Source organism: Gymnogyps californianus, chromosome 1 (genome assembly GCF_018139145.2).
Source record: "Gymnogyps californianus isolate 813 chromosome 1, ASM1813914v2, whole genome shotgun sequence".
Lineage (NCBI taxonomy): Eukaryota > Metazoa > Chordata > Aves > Accipitriformes > Cathartidae > Gymnogyps > Gymnogyps californianus.
In genome coordinates, this window is record NC_059471.1 from 76,652,757 (window position 1) to 76,668,610 (window position 15,854).

The window sequence follows — 15,854 nt, forward strand, 5'->3', positions numbered from 1 at the left end:
TTAACCTTTGTTAGGGGAAAAGATAAGTCTTATAAACCCATGAAAATTAATTTTTAATGCTAAGGTATTAAATCCATTACCCAATCATACAACTTTGATACCAGCCTGTGTGCTCCAAGGCTCTTCTTCACACCTGAATTTTGTAAATTCTTGTGAATTGGAGCTGTGCCCCTGCTCATTTTGTGGTTCAGTGGAAAGAAGGCTGAGAAACAATATGCTGTGGATGGCACTAAGAAAGCATGCAGTAGCAGTGGCAAGAATAAAGGATTAAGTGCATTATATTGACTGTAGGAATATATGATCTGGCCCTCTGGATCCTTTCTATAGAGACAATTTTTAGTGCTGTTCCTTTGTTTTCCGAAGAGATGTGTGGATAGTGGTCTGGAGAAATAGAGAAGAATGGCTGTCTTCAGCCCTGACTCAAAATATTCTTCTAGTGTGACGCAGGAAGCAGAAAACATACCTCAAGATAGATCAAAGACATGCTTATGACTGTAGTAAGTGTTGGTTTTGAGTAAGAAAAAACAGTGTTCTTACTGTTGCTTTCATCTTCTACAGGCAATTTTGACGACTTCAACTTACAAGATGCATTTGGTAATTATTACACTCTTGCAAATATTGGGAGGTAGGCGGGAAAATGGTGGCTGCTCTTTTGACTTGTTTGTTTCCGAGTATCACTGCATGACCAAGCACGACATCTTCCCCACATATGGTTTGTTTAAACCTCAGTGGAGCAATTCAGCTATGGGTATGTTAAAATGTTGACTGCATAGAACTGAAATCTGTCTTTGGGAACACTCAGGGATTCCTATTAAGGGGAAAATGTCTTGCTGTATAGAATTGATCTTGTGCTTTTCATTGTATGGACATAGACTTACATTTGTCCATTATCTTCCGAACAGTGTATTAAATAGTATTTAAACTTTTTTTTTCCTAACCATCCCTGACAGAAACTACAGCGAAGCCTCCTCTAACTCAGAAGCCACCACCATCAGATTTGGGTGAGATCTAATTGGCTTGTAATGCCAATTACTGTCAAGTCAAGTGTAGTTGTACATACTAATTTGAGAGCCTGAATTTTTCAATTTAGTAGCACACAGAGTTGTGATATTTCTATAAAAGAAAGCAGTTTCGTAATAGCAAAAGGATTTCTGCATTTTGGAGTCTTCTGCTAGTGCTTTCATAAATTTACTTTGTGATTTCACAAGCTTAAAGACCCTGTGAGAATGCCTTCTGTTGGCTTTCAATCTGCATGTTTGGAGCTTGCTCACCTTAAGCTGGCCCTTGGCATGTACCATGGTCACCAAAAGCAGCATACAGTTTGGCAGATAATGCCTGGTAACTCTGTGGCGCTCTTCCGTGGGCCACTGTTGAATGAGCATGCCGTTATATTCTTGGTGAAAACATTGTGAGGTGCGTTTTGAGTAAAAATATTCTAAAACTAGTTCAGTTTTTGCATTACATTTAAAACTTCCCTTCTTTCTTTGTAGATGATTTCAGCTTGGAACATGCTCTTCATCCTGGTAAGTATCATGTTTTCCTGGATACTGCTCAGTGGTACTTGGTGCAATGTCTATCCATCCTTTATTACCTAAATGTAATAAGGGCACTGAGTTGATTAAGGTAACAGACTGCAGATAAAAATAATTGCAGTCTAGTTATGTTTATTTACCTTCATTTTTAAGGATCTGGATAACAAAAACTGTATGTAATTTCACTCATTTCTTAGCCAAGTCCTATTTGTTTTCATTGCTGTGTCTTCACTAGATGGCACTAATTCCATAAACTATTACTTATGGAAGTAGGTTTTAAATCTGAAGTAATCTCTTCCTTTCCAGGAAGTAATTTTAGTAGCACAAGGAAACATTAATCTGTTTGAAATAATATGAGGGAAGGTACTCTTTCTAATGCACTTCAGCTCTGCAGTGTGGGCAGCAGTAGAAATTGCAGTATTGTTTTCACTCAGCCAGTAAAAGGTGCATCCAGTTAGGCAGGTAACGCACTGTAGCTTTTCGAGTACCATCACTAGACCTGTTGCAGCATAGACAGCTTTCCTAATACAGGGCATACAGTTGTAGGACAGTAGCACTGTTTGCTGCTCTGCTTGATTTAGCCCTTTGAAGTCTTGTCTCTCTTAAAGCAGTCTGTTTCCAACTGCTGACATTTTTGAAAACAGAGTTGGCTAATTGAGAAACAGCTGGCTGAATGAATCAGATGGCTCACATAAGTGAAGAGAGAGGATCCTTTATAGGATGGCAAGCCTAAGTTGGGGTCTTACAAATGTGCTCTGGAGGTGCCTGCCTCTTTACTTTGAACATGCAGATAGCCTAAGGAGACCTGATCTGACTTGTGCTAGAGCTGGGAGGAGACAAGACCATGCAACATCAAGCAGAAGTAGCATACAGAAGAAATGGGCCGCTAGATTGGTTCAAGCTGTTGGTGAAAACACGGTTTTAGAAAACCACTGCTGGTGTGTTAATTTGATGTGGGCAACAAAGACTGTGACCAAAGAGTACAGAGATAATTACTAAGGTATCTTATTCTCCTATTTTGTGGCAAGCTAAATGAAGTGTCATTGTGGGGACCATATTTCTAGTTTTATTGTGTGTATCTTTTCTTTTTTTTTTCTTTTTTTTTTAAAGTGAGGTACCAACCTTTATTATCGGTTAAAATCTGGTAATTTTAAAAGAGGAAACAGCCAAGTAATCTGCACCTGGTAGAAAAATTTAAAGAAGTTCAGTGTTTGAAATCAGATGTGCAAACTAAAATGCTGCATAACACTTAGTGAGTTCTTCTGTATATGTTCAGTTATAGCAAGGGTCTGACATACAAGCTAATGTAGCAGAAACACTGTTAATTGCATTAAAGTACAGTGTTTAACCTAAAATAACCAAAAAATACAGCATTAGCTAATGAAAGGAAAGGAGAATGACGTGGGGAAGATTTGATACCATTTTTTAGGTCAGATGGTCTTTCAAGGTCACTGTATGCTCTGCTTTTGGTCTCTTCACACTGGTAATTTTGCTCACTTTATTCTAACTCTGTTTGTCTACAGATGACCCCAAGCCAGGTCCGCCTGCAAATCCTAGAAACACTGGTAAGACTGACCTAACAGGAGTTTCTGAAGAGTAGAAAAGTATTTGTTAATCTTTCCTAGTCCCTTTCAAAGTTACTGTATTGTAGTCTGCTTTTGATATCTTAACCTTTTTCTTTTTTTTTCCTAAATCTCTCTTTTGTGTGCAGATAACCCCAAGCAAGGTCCACCTGCACATCCTAAAGACACTGGTAAGGCTTCTAGCACAAACTCCGGAATCGTGACATGGTTTTACTGTCTCAGTTAAACTTCTAATAATTACTCCTTGTTAATTGGCTGCTATGTATGTCAGATGTTGCACTGGATAAACACTGAGGATTGAGGAAAAATTGTCTTGCAAATAAGCTTTGCAGCAGTCTTGAAATTCCATAACAAACCTGTTGAGTCATTTTCCTTTCACTTAAAAGCGGGGTGGTGTGGGGAGGAGGAAGGATGGGACACTGTGTGCTTGGGCCAATGCTGTTCTTGGCTGCCTATGGTTGAGCACCTGTGTATTGGATTGAGTCCTTTCATCTTTACAAACTGAATCCCTGCTAGTTGTGCTAAAAAGTAAGTAGGAACTACCTGTGATCTGTATTCTTAAAGCATCTAAATTAAAGCTCAAAGTTAAAGGGCTATTTGGTTTAGGTTTTTTTTTTTTAAAGGCCCAGTTAAGAAATACAATTCTTTTGTGTTTGAAAGGTAGGCTTAACATACATGTCCTTCCCTGCCTGTTGTGCTTTAGAGGTCTTCTCTGTCTTTGCCTAACTCAGAACAAAACAGATTCAGATGGATGCAGCTGTGATGATGCCATTATCCACAAATATGCTGGTAAAGAGTACTTACCTGGAATGCAAGCCCTGGTTCTTGTTCCGTCTCCCGCCTGATTTGCAGCAGATACTTGAATTCAGGTCTTGCACGCCTCAGTACAGTGCTTTTGCCACCCAACTAAAACATCCTCTGATGCAATGCTTTTAGTTTTGCTACTTGAAACAGATTTGCTTTGCATAAACTGAAGATTCATTTGGCAGCAGAGGGAAGGAGGAGAACTCAGGCCACATGAGGTAGGGTCCAGTGGAAATGGAGAGGGACTGGTTCAATGTCCCGCAATAAATCAGAGGAGAGAATTATATTTGGATCTTCCCGTTGTCATGCAAATACTGCAGCCACTGGACTGTGGCATGTTGAACTCTTTTTTTTCTCTAGCTACTGTGTTGTACAGGTTCAAAAGACTGGTTGTGACTTAGAAACCCAACTCTGAAGAAATGTTCACAGCTGCAGCCTTGAAAAGAAATGGTCCTTTCCTGTCCATGTCCTTTCTCTGCTTTAACAGGATAGTGAGACTTGGGCTGTTGCAGTTAAGTAGCTTACAGGGCTTCTTGCTTGCTTACCCTATGAGTTGTGCAGTACTACCTGCTCTTGGACAGTGACTTCTCTCAGTTGTTCAGGAAGTCCAGAGGCAGCGGTGCTGGTATCAAACTGTATAGTGTCCACCTGAAGGGACTTGAGATTGGGAGGGCTTTTGAAACGTGAACGTGTTGTGACTATGATGCTGAGCCTAAAACCACCACAAACTCAGCTGAACGATCTAGAGAAAACTTCCATGTCCTTATGTGCCTTGAGGTGTCTTTTCACTGAACTTAAAACATGTAAGATAATACTATTTTTATTTTTTATAGGCAACCTTGATGATTCAGATTTATACGATGGCAGTTTACCAAAAGGAGGAGGCGGTGGTAGTGGCAGCAATGGTAAGAAGGTTGTGCTTCATATTGATCTATGGCTACCTGAGCTTTTCAGAAAAGCTTGCTCACAAGCTGGTTAACATGGTCTAATTTGTAACACCTTTGGTTCTGGTATCTGAAACTTAAGAGCATACCTTCCAGTTCAAAAGCAATTTGTTCTGTCTCTGCCAAAACCCCCCAGATAATTAAGACGTAAAACTGGTCTAGAGGTAAAACCTTCAATGATTTTTATTGTTATGCTAAGAAAGATGGGTTTTAAAACTGAGCTGTGAATGTGGTACTTATTTCAAAATTCACTGCGAATATAGTTCCTAAAGGCATCCAGGTGTTATTTTCAGTTCTGTGACATACTCTCAGTTTCTTTTAGTTCTTGTGGTTAGGAAGCCGAGGACTGGGCCAGAAGAGGGTCCGCCTTGTGTTCTCAAAGATTTCATCTGTCCCACAGGATGAACTGATTGTTAGACTTCGAAGTGATGTAGGGTATATCTACTCTAAGCAGTATAAAACCATTTCATAGCTTACCAAACTCTTTTTGAGTAGTCTGCCATGTCTAATTGTTATGGCGCAGCTCAGTACAGAGATGGTCCTTGGGACCAAGCTGCAGTAATGGTCATCATTAGGATGGGGTTAGTCATCCCTGTGTGCATTACTGCAACTTCACTATTTCCAGATCAGAGTTAGCTTAAGTATCTTGACGTGGTGTTGAGACATGCCGCTGGTCACTGACTTCTTCAGAGAGTTGTCCCAGACAGAGATTACTGATGCTGATTTTTTGGGAAGCTTTCACCTTCCAAGGTTCCTTTGGGGCAGTAAGTTGAAAATTGGCAGGGGCAAGAAGCATCTGTTGAGACCTGTGTGGTGTTTTCATCTGCACAGGTTCCTGCTTCAGTGGTACGAGTTGCATAGTGACAAGTAAGGATAGTATTACAGAACTTCTGTCTTGTTTCCTAAGAGAATTGCAAAGGTATTTATTAAATGAGGCTGGGATTTTAGGAAAAGATAGTTGCTTCCATGGAAATACAGTTAAATGCTACCTTGAAATTGTATGCTGTTCCTCTCCACTGAGCATTCTGTGGTGGTGGGCAAGTTGATTAAACCAGATTTTGCAAGTGTGCTGTGCTCGTTTTGTAGAAGTGCTGAGCACCCATGAAGTTGGCACCACTATGAGCTGTGCTTTGAAAATAGAAAGTTTGAGTGCCAGAGCTTAGCACTGTGTGGATATAATAGATGGCTTATAATTTTGCATGGTTAATTGACAAAAAGGTTGTCAATTATGATATGACTGTTCTTTAGACATGTAAAATCTAAACTTTTTGTTCATTTTTTACAGAACGAAAGAGCCCAAGCCCAAATAATGGCGAAGAAGCTGAGGGTAAGTGCGTAAATTTATGTGTATGATGGTGTCTGCATGTCTGAAGCTTGTTTTCTGTTTTTTTCTGTATTGCTAATATTCTGCTAGAATGGTCACTGCTGCTAGTGGGTTTCAGCTTAAAAACTTTTGTGGAATCTAGAATTCTTACTTTCAAGCTCTGCTTTCATAATTCTTTAAAATCTCTATGTTGCAAATGATTCAAAAATGTTAAGGTCTAGGAGATGCTGGTTCAGTGATTGCATGCATACAACTTAGATTTGTCTATGAAAGGGTAGCTTTTTTAATTAGTGGAACTTAGGCATGCTTAAGTTGCTTAACAATAGGCATTGCTAAGAAATCAGTGGTTATAAAATGAGAGAATTCACTTTTCATTATTCACAAAGACAGAAAGAGTTGATTAGTGCAGTTTCGTGTAATAATTTTAGTTTATTGGTTTTTGGAAGTGTTCACAGGGTTTACTTTGAGACGATACAAGTTGGACATTGCTTTCAATTCTGAAAAATGTAAACAAACTTTTCCCCCTCCCCCCCCTCCAGCTTCTCAGGGAGCAATAGCTGGAATAGTAAGTGCTGTGGTTGCTACTGTAATTGGAGCAGTATCTAGTTTCATTGCTTACCAGAAGAAGAAACTCTGTTTCAAACAAAGCGGTAAGAATTCTAAATTAGTTTTGTTTTCTACTGTCTAAAGAGATGTGTTTGTGTATTTATATGGGGGCTAGAAATTGATCTTATGCATAAGGTAGTTTTAATAGCACAGTGAATTTGTGTTCACAGGGAGTAACCTCTGTTACTAGTCATCTACGACAGGGTGTCTGAAGAATGCTTCGCCCAAAATTTAGACTTTCAGAAGCAGACAGACTTAAGGCTTTGCATTTCTTAAAATAAAAGTAATTCCTGCTAAAGAGTAAGCCAAAGAGACTGCAAGAAAACATTTCTTTAAGGAAAATTGAGTGGAGGTTGGGGATTAGAGACTATTTTCATGCTGAAAAATACTTTGTCATTTCTAATTTTGTAAATCTTGCCTTTGTGTTTTCACAAGATGCTTGCCTACATACCAGTTTTCTGACAGCTACCCAGATGTTCATCCCCAAATGATTCTTTCTTCTACAGTCGTTTATTGCTTGCTATCTACTTCCTTTCCACCTAAATAAGATACAACTTGGATCAGAGAACTTCAGGAGTACTGTGGGTGATAGGTGGGGCAGAAGCTTTGGTTTTGTCCTTTCTAGTCTTTCTGACTGGTTGATGAAGGGATAGAGCAGCCAGCCAGCCAGGCACTCCTGGTTTGTAATTTGGGAAGTTTGGAAACTGAGTAACATCTACCATGCATGTTAAAATTAACATGCAGGCAACACAGGGGCAACTCAATTACTATCAGTAGCCCAGTTTCTTCAGTGCTGTTTCTTCTCTCAAATTACCTCTATTAATCAACAACTTCGAAGATAGGAGAATTTGAATGCTAAACGTCTGTTTGTTTCCCAGCAGATGAAGAGAATGTGAATATGGAAAGCCATCGGGGAGCGCAATCTGAGCCACCTGGTAAGAGAAGAATCTAGATGGAAGATCAACTTTTTGGTGGGGATCCTATTAAATGCACTTTATTGACACCTAACATAGTGGAGAAAATTATTTACGCTGTTTTGTTTTGTTTCAAAACAAAATGTTTGTGACTACCATGACAACTTAGAACTGAATCAAGATTTCAGTTCTGATAATATGGCGTATCTTCTCTAGTTTTTCATTCTTTGAACAGATTGGTTTATTGCCTTGAGGAGTCCTTGAAATACAGGAGCTTAGAGAAAGTAAAGAATTGAATTTGCTCTGCAAAAGTGTTATTAAAGACAATTATGAAAACACAAACCTGCTCCTTTAGTGTGATACATAACTGCAATTAGCTGACAGGTGTTTTATTAGTGTATGTTGTGTCTGATTGGAATCTGATACCTTTTTTGATTGTAAACCCTTATAGAACTCTGCAAGAATGTATACTAAAAAATGTTAATAGTGTTTGGGCAGAGATGAAACTACACTGGAGGCAAGGAGGACTGAACTAACTAGCATGTTGTTGTAACTAAAATATTCTCTGTTGTGAACAGAGAATGATTCTTGTATGAAAGAATCATCATATAATAAATCTTTCTACAATGGTGACAGCTATGGAAGGATCTCTTTTAAAGCAACAAAACCCCTAACAACCTCACCCTTCCAGGTATGGTCATCTAGGGTGCTTGGCTGATGGAACAGGTGATTAACTCCAGGAAAGCCATAGATAGATCTGGAGGAAACAGTATAGGTGAAAACTTGGCCTTCTAGCCCTTGTGACTGGTCAACAAAGGAAGAAGCAGTACAACCTCATGCTGAAGTTTGTTGAGTGTCTTTGAAACACTGAATATTAAAATCTCAAAGCAGTATAGATTTACAATACATTCTTCTGTGGGCTTAATCTAAAACCCGCAGAACTAGTTCTGGTTTTTTATAATTTAAAAAAAAAAATTTATACCTTATTTCTCTCAGGTATTTCATCAGTTTGCTAAAAACTTCCATCTGGCTCACGATCCTCTTTATAAACATTTTTCCTTTAAGCTGTTAAATATATAAAACTCTCAAGGAGAAAACATTTTCTTGTGACTGGCTGTTGAAGTCAGGACTGGAGATAGGCAGGTATCCTCGATTCAGCTATGCATCAGTGAAGCAAGCAGTATTGTTCAAAGACCTCTACCAAAGGCAGTTAACATATGAGTTGGAGTCAGGATATGCTAAAATTTTGGCCAAGATTCACTAGAACTCGGATGTGAAATGTGTCAGATGATGCATACTTTATTTTAACCAATAAAGTCAAACTTTGGATGTTATCATAAATGATTACTCCTGCCTACACGTTGATGTCATGTTACATCCCAAATTTCATACCTCTATTATATTTTGCAGGCAAGCATGAGCATGTTTTGAGCCAAGAAACTGGGCAACCATGGTCAGCATGGTGCTACTCCTGATCTAAGTTCTGGGAGTCAGCAGACATTAGCTCTGCTTTTGGTAATATAGTGTTGATGTACCTGCATGGCTTCTAGTTAGAAGCAGTCTTGCATTAAGCCAGGTGAGATGGCATGGCAGAACAGGTTTGCGTTTCTAAAATTTTATGTAGACTTATCTTTGATTTCCTGAAAATGTAGATAACCTAGACTAGCACTTTCTTTCAATAATCCACTTATTCTATCAGTTACACAGACCGTACTCCACTTAATTTTTGCATCTGCAAAACTGCAAGTCTGAAACTGCATGTTGGGTTATACTGCAGGTGTAGATAGCTACGTGGATCTAGTAGGATGTGGTTATTTGAGTGAGAAATCTGGGATGTAATATCTCTTGGTATGCAGGGTACTGGCTTCACAGAATCAAGCCTCTGCTTAGCTGAATTTATCCCACAGTTTCAAACGCCTACTGAAAAAGTCTGTTGTCCACATATACTGTCGTATAGTAATACATAACTTACAATGTACACTAACTTAGTGTGCTAATCTTGAGTTGTTTTTCACTTTTTAGTTCAGCGCACACTTCTGGAGAACTAAATTAAAGAAAACATGATGAAGAACAGATCACTGAAACTGGATAGAGAGCCTGCATTCTGCCTGAAAAAAAAAAGGAAACAAAAAAAGCATAATGTAAACAGCAGAGTCTGAAGTTGCATGAGAAAACAGTTCTTGTTTGAAACACCTCTGGGAGTGTGACTTAGACCTGAGTACTTCTGTATGGTTAGCCCTGTGAAGCATTGTTGCACACCAATATATGGCCTTAATGACAGGAGTGTAGAAGTATGTTGTGCCTTTACATTCTTTCCTTTACTCCTGTGACAAATGGGTGTGTCTCAAGTGCATTCAGTATGTTTAACTTTTCCTTACCTCTCCAAAAACAATAAGCAATTAACTTTTTGTTATGCCATTGCTTTCAGGCAGTGCAAACTTTTTTTTTTAATATCCTATACACAGTGAGTGTACCAACCAAACAACTTGGTATATGTTGTGGGCACCTGAAAGCAAATGGTTCACTGTGTGTAGATAATGGACCTGGGTGTGGGTGCTGCTGATACAATCTGTGTAGCTGCCTGGGTCAGCCACCAGGGAAGAGATAGTTGTTCTTGATCATCCAAGAGACAAAAATTCAGTTTTGTTTTTGCATTTTTTTTGTTGCATCTGTCTGGTACAGATTCAGAACACCCGAACTAGTGCACACAGACCCTTCATCCTTTCTGGCTCTTCCTGCTTAGCAAGTATTGAGCTGGTCAGATGTGGAAAAGCCTGATTTGCAAATCAGAACCATGATTGAATTTTGTACATCTGGTGAGATTGATGTTTGGCAGTTGTTTAAACAGTTGTGGATGAAGTATTGGGGTGTGGGGATTAACATCTTCAGGCTTCCATAACCAAAAACTTAACAGAAAATAATGTTGAATTCAGAAGTCTTATCATACACACTTAAAAGACAGGAACAGTACTACAGTTTGAAAGTACCTAATAGCAAGACTGACCAGAACAACACAGCCTCATTCCACAAGCATCCATTGAACAGTATAAATAATATACGTGTGAAGAATGCTTTTGGACTTGTGAAAGATTGCCATCGGGATGAGGACCTGTGATTGCATCCTCAACTGAAAGCACTTGTGAGCTTTGCTGTGGCTCTTGAAAGCCACAGGAAGGTTTCAAGGATCTGTGGAAACATGGAAAACTGCAACTCATAACAGCTAAAGGACTAAGTCTGGAATAATAACTAGTTCTGTCTGGAAGGAATAGTCTGACCAGTTCTGTTGGCTTTCATTCTAATTGTTTCCAATTTTCATGCAATTTTACAATATGTGTCTTACTAATGCGCTTCAGCCATCTGGCAAAGTTCTACAGAAAGATGACATTTCATGGAACATCTTAGAAGTCATTATGAATTTGGATATTAAACATGTAAATATATCTGTGCATTCAGATATGAATGTATGCCAAGGATAATTCATTTAAGAATTTCTTGTACATGTTTCTTAGCTTACAACAAAGCTTTACACAGATTTTAGTATTTTGTTATGGAATTAATTTGTAAACCTCTCTTTGCCCCACTTCTGCTTTTAGTATAAAAGTGCTAAAACCTTTAAGTGTGTTTGAGGGTGGAAAAGTGATTTTTATATAAACATTTCATCTATGTAAATACAAGGAAATGAAATGTACTGCTTACCTGCATGAATAAACAGGTATCTCATATCAATGCCAAGTATAGAAAAAACAGAAATAAGCCAGTGTTTGTTAAGGATAGAATGGCGGGGGAAGCTCAAACTAGCTTTTAGCTAACCAGACTCTTGAATCCTTCTTCAGCTTTTGCAAGCCTAAAAATTACTTATTAAAACCTCCTATCAACATTGTGATTTTTCTAAAAATAAATTAAAAAAAAAAAAAGAAAATGTTTTTGTATTTTCCTTCTTAGTAGCTCTAGAAATACAAAAATTTTGGTGCTCCACCAGAGAAGCAGTCTTCAAAGGGAGTTTGTCTTCGTGCTCCATCAGCAATTCAGGTTTATTTCTTACAGATGTTTTAATCATTTTAGAAGGAAGTTGGCCAGTAGCAACAAAGCTGTGAGCTGCTTTCACAGGGTGCTTACCAGTGCAAAGTGCAGAGAAGACCTCTGTCTGAGTGAAGGACAGGCATGGCTTCTGAAGAACACCTAGATTTGGTAACACAGAATCTACGGAAAATATGCACACCAATAGAAGGCTTAGTATGGACAAACTTAACAGTGTTTGCGTTGAGTGTTCCTCATCCAGCTATCATCACAGCCCTTAGGAGTAGACACTTTTGCAGGGCCATGTGTCATTGTCTCACCTTCTGATACGAGAGGACCATAACTAAATGAGATGGCAATGCCAGGGTTGCCAAGTGACTAAATAGTAACAAATTTACTGATTTTTTTTTTTTTTTTTTTTTTTCCCCAGTCTGAACAGGCATGGATTGCTGCATGAAATTTGGGCACAGCTATACTCCACAAAGCAGGCAAACTTAAAGATGATGTTTGGAGGGAATGGCTGTTGTAATGCTGATTTCAGCAGCTCTCATCTCTTCTGGCTTTGTCCATTTATGGCTTCACAGGCTGGAGTTGTGAGAGAACGAGCAAAGACTGGCTGCTGCCACCTAGGAAGAAAAGGTTAAAGTGAAGGCTTGAAATTTCAGGCAGTTCTCTTGTGGTAAGCAAGAAACTGCCAATTTATGAGTTGCTATTACTTATCTGTGGATAAAACGTAGCAGTTCACTTATTTTTCAGTTACCAGGGTATTAATTGCTATGTTGCTATTTGCCTCACTACCCATTGAGACTTTGATCTTGTGCCTTCCTAGCTCAACTGTTCTTGCATTGCGTAACTAAATATCCAAATTCATTATTTCTCACATTCATTGGGTCAAGAAACATTATCAGTTAACAATTATTCTTCACCCTGCTGAAGTATTTTTATGGTTATCTCCCACGGATCAGCTGCTGCCCATCGTGGCCTTACGGGCTGTCAGTGACTTTCAGATCCCAGTTTGGGAATTAACATTCCAGTTTCCATACTGGTTTCAATCAGACCGTGCAGCGGGATGAAAAATTACTCTCCTTTCTGGGCCCAAACTGCAAGTTTACTTCTGGTGATGTACCTTCAGTATTAAGCTGAGTTTAAATGGATGGCAACAAAGAGCTCTGTCCCAGTCCTGTGGCACACCCTCTTCAGTTCTGGTTTTTCTCTAGTCTACCTCCTTTGAGGAGGAGGAGTTACCTTCAGTAATAGGAGGAAAAAAGCAAAGCAGGATGATCTTCTTCTAGAATATCATGTCACTTCAGCTTCCGCAAGGGAGCTGAGGTGGTAGTTTAGTTCGTCCAAACTATCAGTGAAACGACTGCTTGAAAAATGTTTTGACGGTTTTCAAATGTGATGTCCATTTCAAATACTTATCCAAACAAATTCATTGGGCTGTGGAAATGAAAGCAGGCGACTCTTAAGCATAAAATTTGGCAGCTTTTTACTGTAGCTTCTATTCATGCTCATTTCAATATCTGTGCCAAATTTTGAATGCTAAGGAAAACTTCTTAGTGCACTCAGCTTTCAGTGTACCTTGGGCTGAATTACACTCCCAATTGTGCGTTCTGGTGGTTTTCTCACTAATTATTTTAGGCCACTATCTAAACTGTACTATTCTCTGTGTGTTTTTCACTTGACAAGATTATGAAACAAACCTTAACCTTTTCATAAACTGAAAAGATTATTTTCTTTTTGCTCTTTTCTGTTATGCAGATATAAAAGACACATTTGAAAGAAAGCGAAGAGATGATTAGGAGTAGGAAAAGGACTCGAATGGAGCAAAAATACAATTTTTTCAAACCCCTGCATCTGGAGTACTTTAAGAACCACAAGAATAAAATACTAAAATGCATGTTCCTCCATTTGCTTGTGAAAAACCATTGAAGTTTTAGCTAGCGTGTAGTTATTGTATTCTTCCATTGCCAAGAAATTGCATCACTGATTCACTTGTGTATTTGGCTTATATTTAAATTAATGTCTAATATTACCGGATGTGTCAATATTTTAATTAAAATACTTCAATTTTCGTGACAAAATATGAATACTGTAGGATATTAGTGGCTTTCCCCAGTAGTTCTAGTGTATAATTTGGTTCTTTCATCTCCGATAGACTCATACAGCAGGTCACGCGTGCCAAAGAGAGCAATGTCTAACCTCTGCCCACAGGAAGGATGGGGCTGCAACTGTGGTGAGTTGTGACTGTCCTCCTCTTTTAGCTTGTCTCATCTAAAAGAGGCCTGATGAGCTAAAAGTATATGGTGTAGATAATAGACAGACACACTGGCTCTCTTTCTCCACCCATTTGCTATTTCTTAAATATATGTTTTTTTCTTCAAAGAACAAGTAAAAAAAATTAGGCAAGTCATCCACCTTGTCAGGTGAATATTAGGCAGAACTGTTTTCCCTTTAAATAGAAAAAGATGGGTCAATGATTTCTCAAAGTGGTAAAACTGCAATTTATGGTCAAGTTTAAGGCCTTATATTTGTTTTTAATATATAATATTGTTTACTTGATATCTTGGGCAAGCAGTTGCACGTCTTTGACAGAGGGAGCTAAGATTAAGAAGTTCCTGCAATGCCCCCAGAAACAGAAGTGGGATAAGTATTTGAGACATCCTGACTCCAATGCTAGGTCCACTCCTTTCTGTGCCGCCTTTGTATCGTTTTTATTTAGCTAGACAGAGCAGTAGCTGGCTTCAGAAGAACTAGACAAGGGATGCATCATCTTCAAACTTAATTTGAGAATGTTCAATATCCCAATGAACTAGTATCAGCAGACAGGTGAGATAACGTGTTTTGGGAAGACTTCACTTACAAGAACAACTGTTTTGAAGTAAAGCTACTGAACGTTTGTGAGCTGCTGGGACTTGCCTGGGACTAGTACATAGTGTTGCTAACTTTCCTGTTCCCTTCAGGCAAATTCGTCACTGATATGAGGATTAGCACATGTGTGCCTGCTTTTGTTATTCTGGAAAAAAATAAACAGTGGACTTATGGGATTGCTCGTGTCATGGTATAATTCTTATTTTAACTGGCTGACAAAGTCACCTCTTAAACCTAAATGTCCTTTAACTCTTCTGAGATGGAGCAATTGGCCCTGACAAGGAGAATGATGATACATAAATTGAGCTTTAGAGCTTCTATTACTAGCTTAAAAATAGTTAAGCCATGTGATACAATAAGCCAGGCCTTTATAAACCATTCTGCTGGTTCAAATTTGGGGTGGGGGGGCTGACCTGCCTGCTGTCACCGGGTTCTATCTGTCCAGTTTATGTTGTTGCGTCAGTTTTTTGTAGTTAGCATAAAAGCATGAATTCAGTGCACACACTGTATCGTATGTTCTAGGTAACTCAACAGAAATGCACTTGGGGCCAGCCTGTGCCCCGCATCAGACTGAATCACCCAGCAACACCACGAGTGTACAGATCGGCCGTTCGTGGGAGCAGAGCCCTGAGCGTATTTGCTGCCCTAGTCAAAACAGCCCTGACAAAACCACCTGCAGCTTACCCCCCAGCAAAAGGGAGGACGCACACCAGTCTCCTTGCTGGTGCTGGGCACCAGTGTGACGGTGGCAGTCCAGTTCAAGAGACAAGTGCGCTGACATACGTGTTTGCTAGAGAGAGGCTGTGACAAAACTGGATTTAAATCACATCAGTGATTTTAAAGTATGTTCAGGTATGGGTGGATGCATGATTTTTGTTCATTTTCCAAAGCTTTGTGTTCTCACGCTCAGCACTATCTGAGCTCTCTCTCCATGTAGGATATGCATGGATATTTATATTTAAAAACAGATCTAGATCAATGGAAAAAATCATGACAGCCAACGTTTACCTTGTGAAGATAAGCATCTGCCAGGGAGCTGAGCATGCTTCAGTTCAGTAGTCCGACATTACATTTTAAGTTTATAAAATTAGGGTTTTTGTCATCCCTCTGTAGACATTTCCCAAGTCTCTGCAAAGCAGATTCTTGGCCTCCACTTCCCTAACGCGGCAGCCTGAGTTAGCGGTTAGGACTCTGACAGGATTGCCTTTATCAGCAGTTACTGCTCAGCCAAAAACTGAGCAGGGAAGCAGCGCTTTGAG

At 39.2% G+C, this 15,854-nt stretch overlaps 1 protein-coding gene across 3 annotated transcripts in view; it reads left to right on the forward strand.

Annotated features, from left to right (window-relative positions):
- Positions 1 to 12,049, forward strand: part of CD99 (CD99 molecule (Xg blood group)) — a 33,802-nt gene extending 21,753 nt beyond the window's left edge. Inside the window, exons 2-11 of one of the 3 annotated variants that reach the window (XM_050912190.1) lie at positions 559 to 594; positions 951 to 1,001; positions 1,491 to 1,523; positions 3,056 to 3,097; positions 3,244 to 3,285; positions 4,753 to 4,824; positions 6,149 to 6,190; positions 6,727 to 6,837; positions 7,672 to 7,764; positions 9,730 to 12,049. In XM_050912190.1, coding sequence (XP_050768147.1) covers positions 559 to 594; positions 951 to 1,001; positions 1,491 to 1,523; positions 3,056 to 3,097; positions 3,244 to 3,285; positions 4,753 to 4,824; positions 6,149 to 6,190; positions 6,727 to 6,837; positions 7,672 to 7,745 — 503 coding nt within the window. In that variant the 3' untranslated portion in view covers positions 7,746 to 7,764; positions 9,730 to 12,049. The remainder of the gene's footprint in view (positions 1 to 558; positions 595 to 950; positions 1,002 to 1,490; positions 1,524 to 3,055; positions 3,098 to 3,243; positions 3,286 to 4,752; positions 4,825 to 6,148; positions 6,191 to 6,726; positions 6,838 to 7,671; positions 7,765 to 9,729) is intronic. The other 2 variants (XM_050912174.1, XM_050912182.1) reach the window with 2 other exon arrangements.
- The last annotated feature ends 3,805 nt before the right edge of the window (positions 12,050 to 15,854 follow it).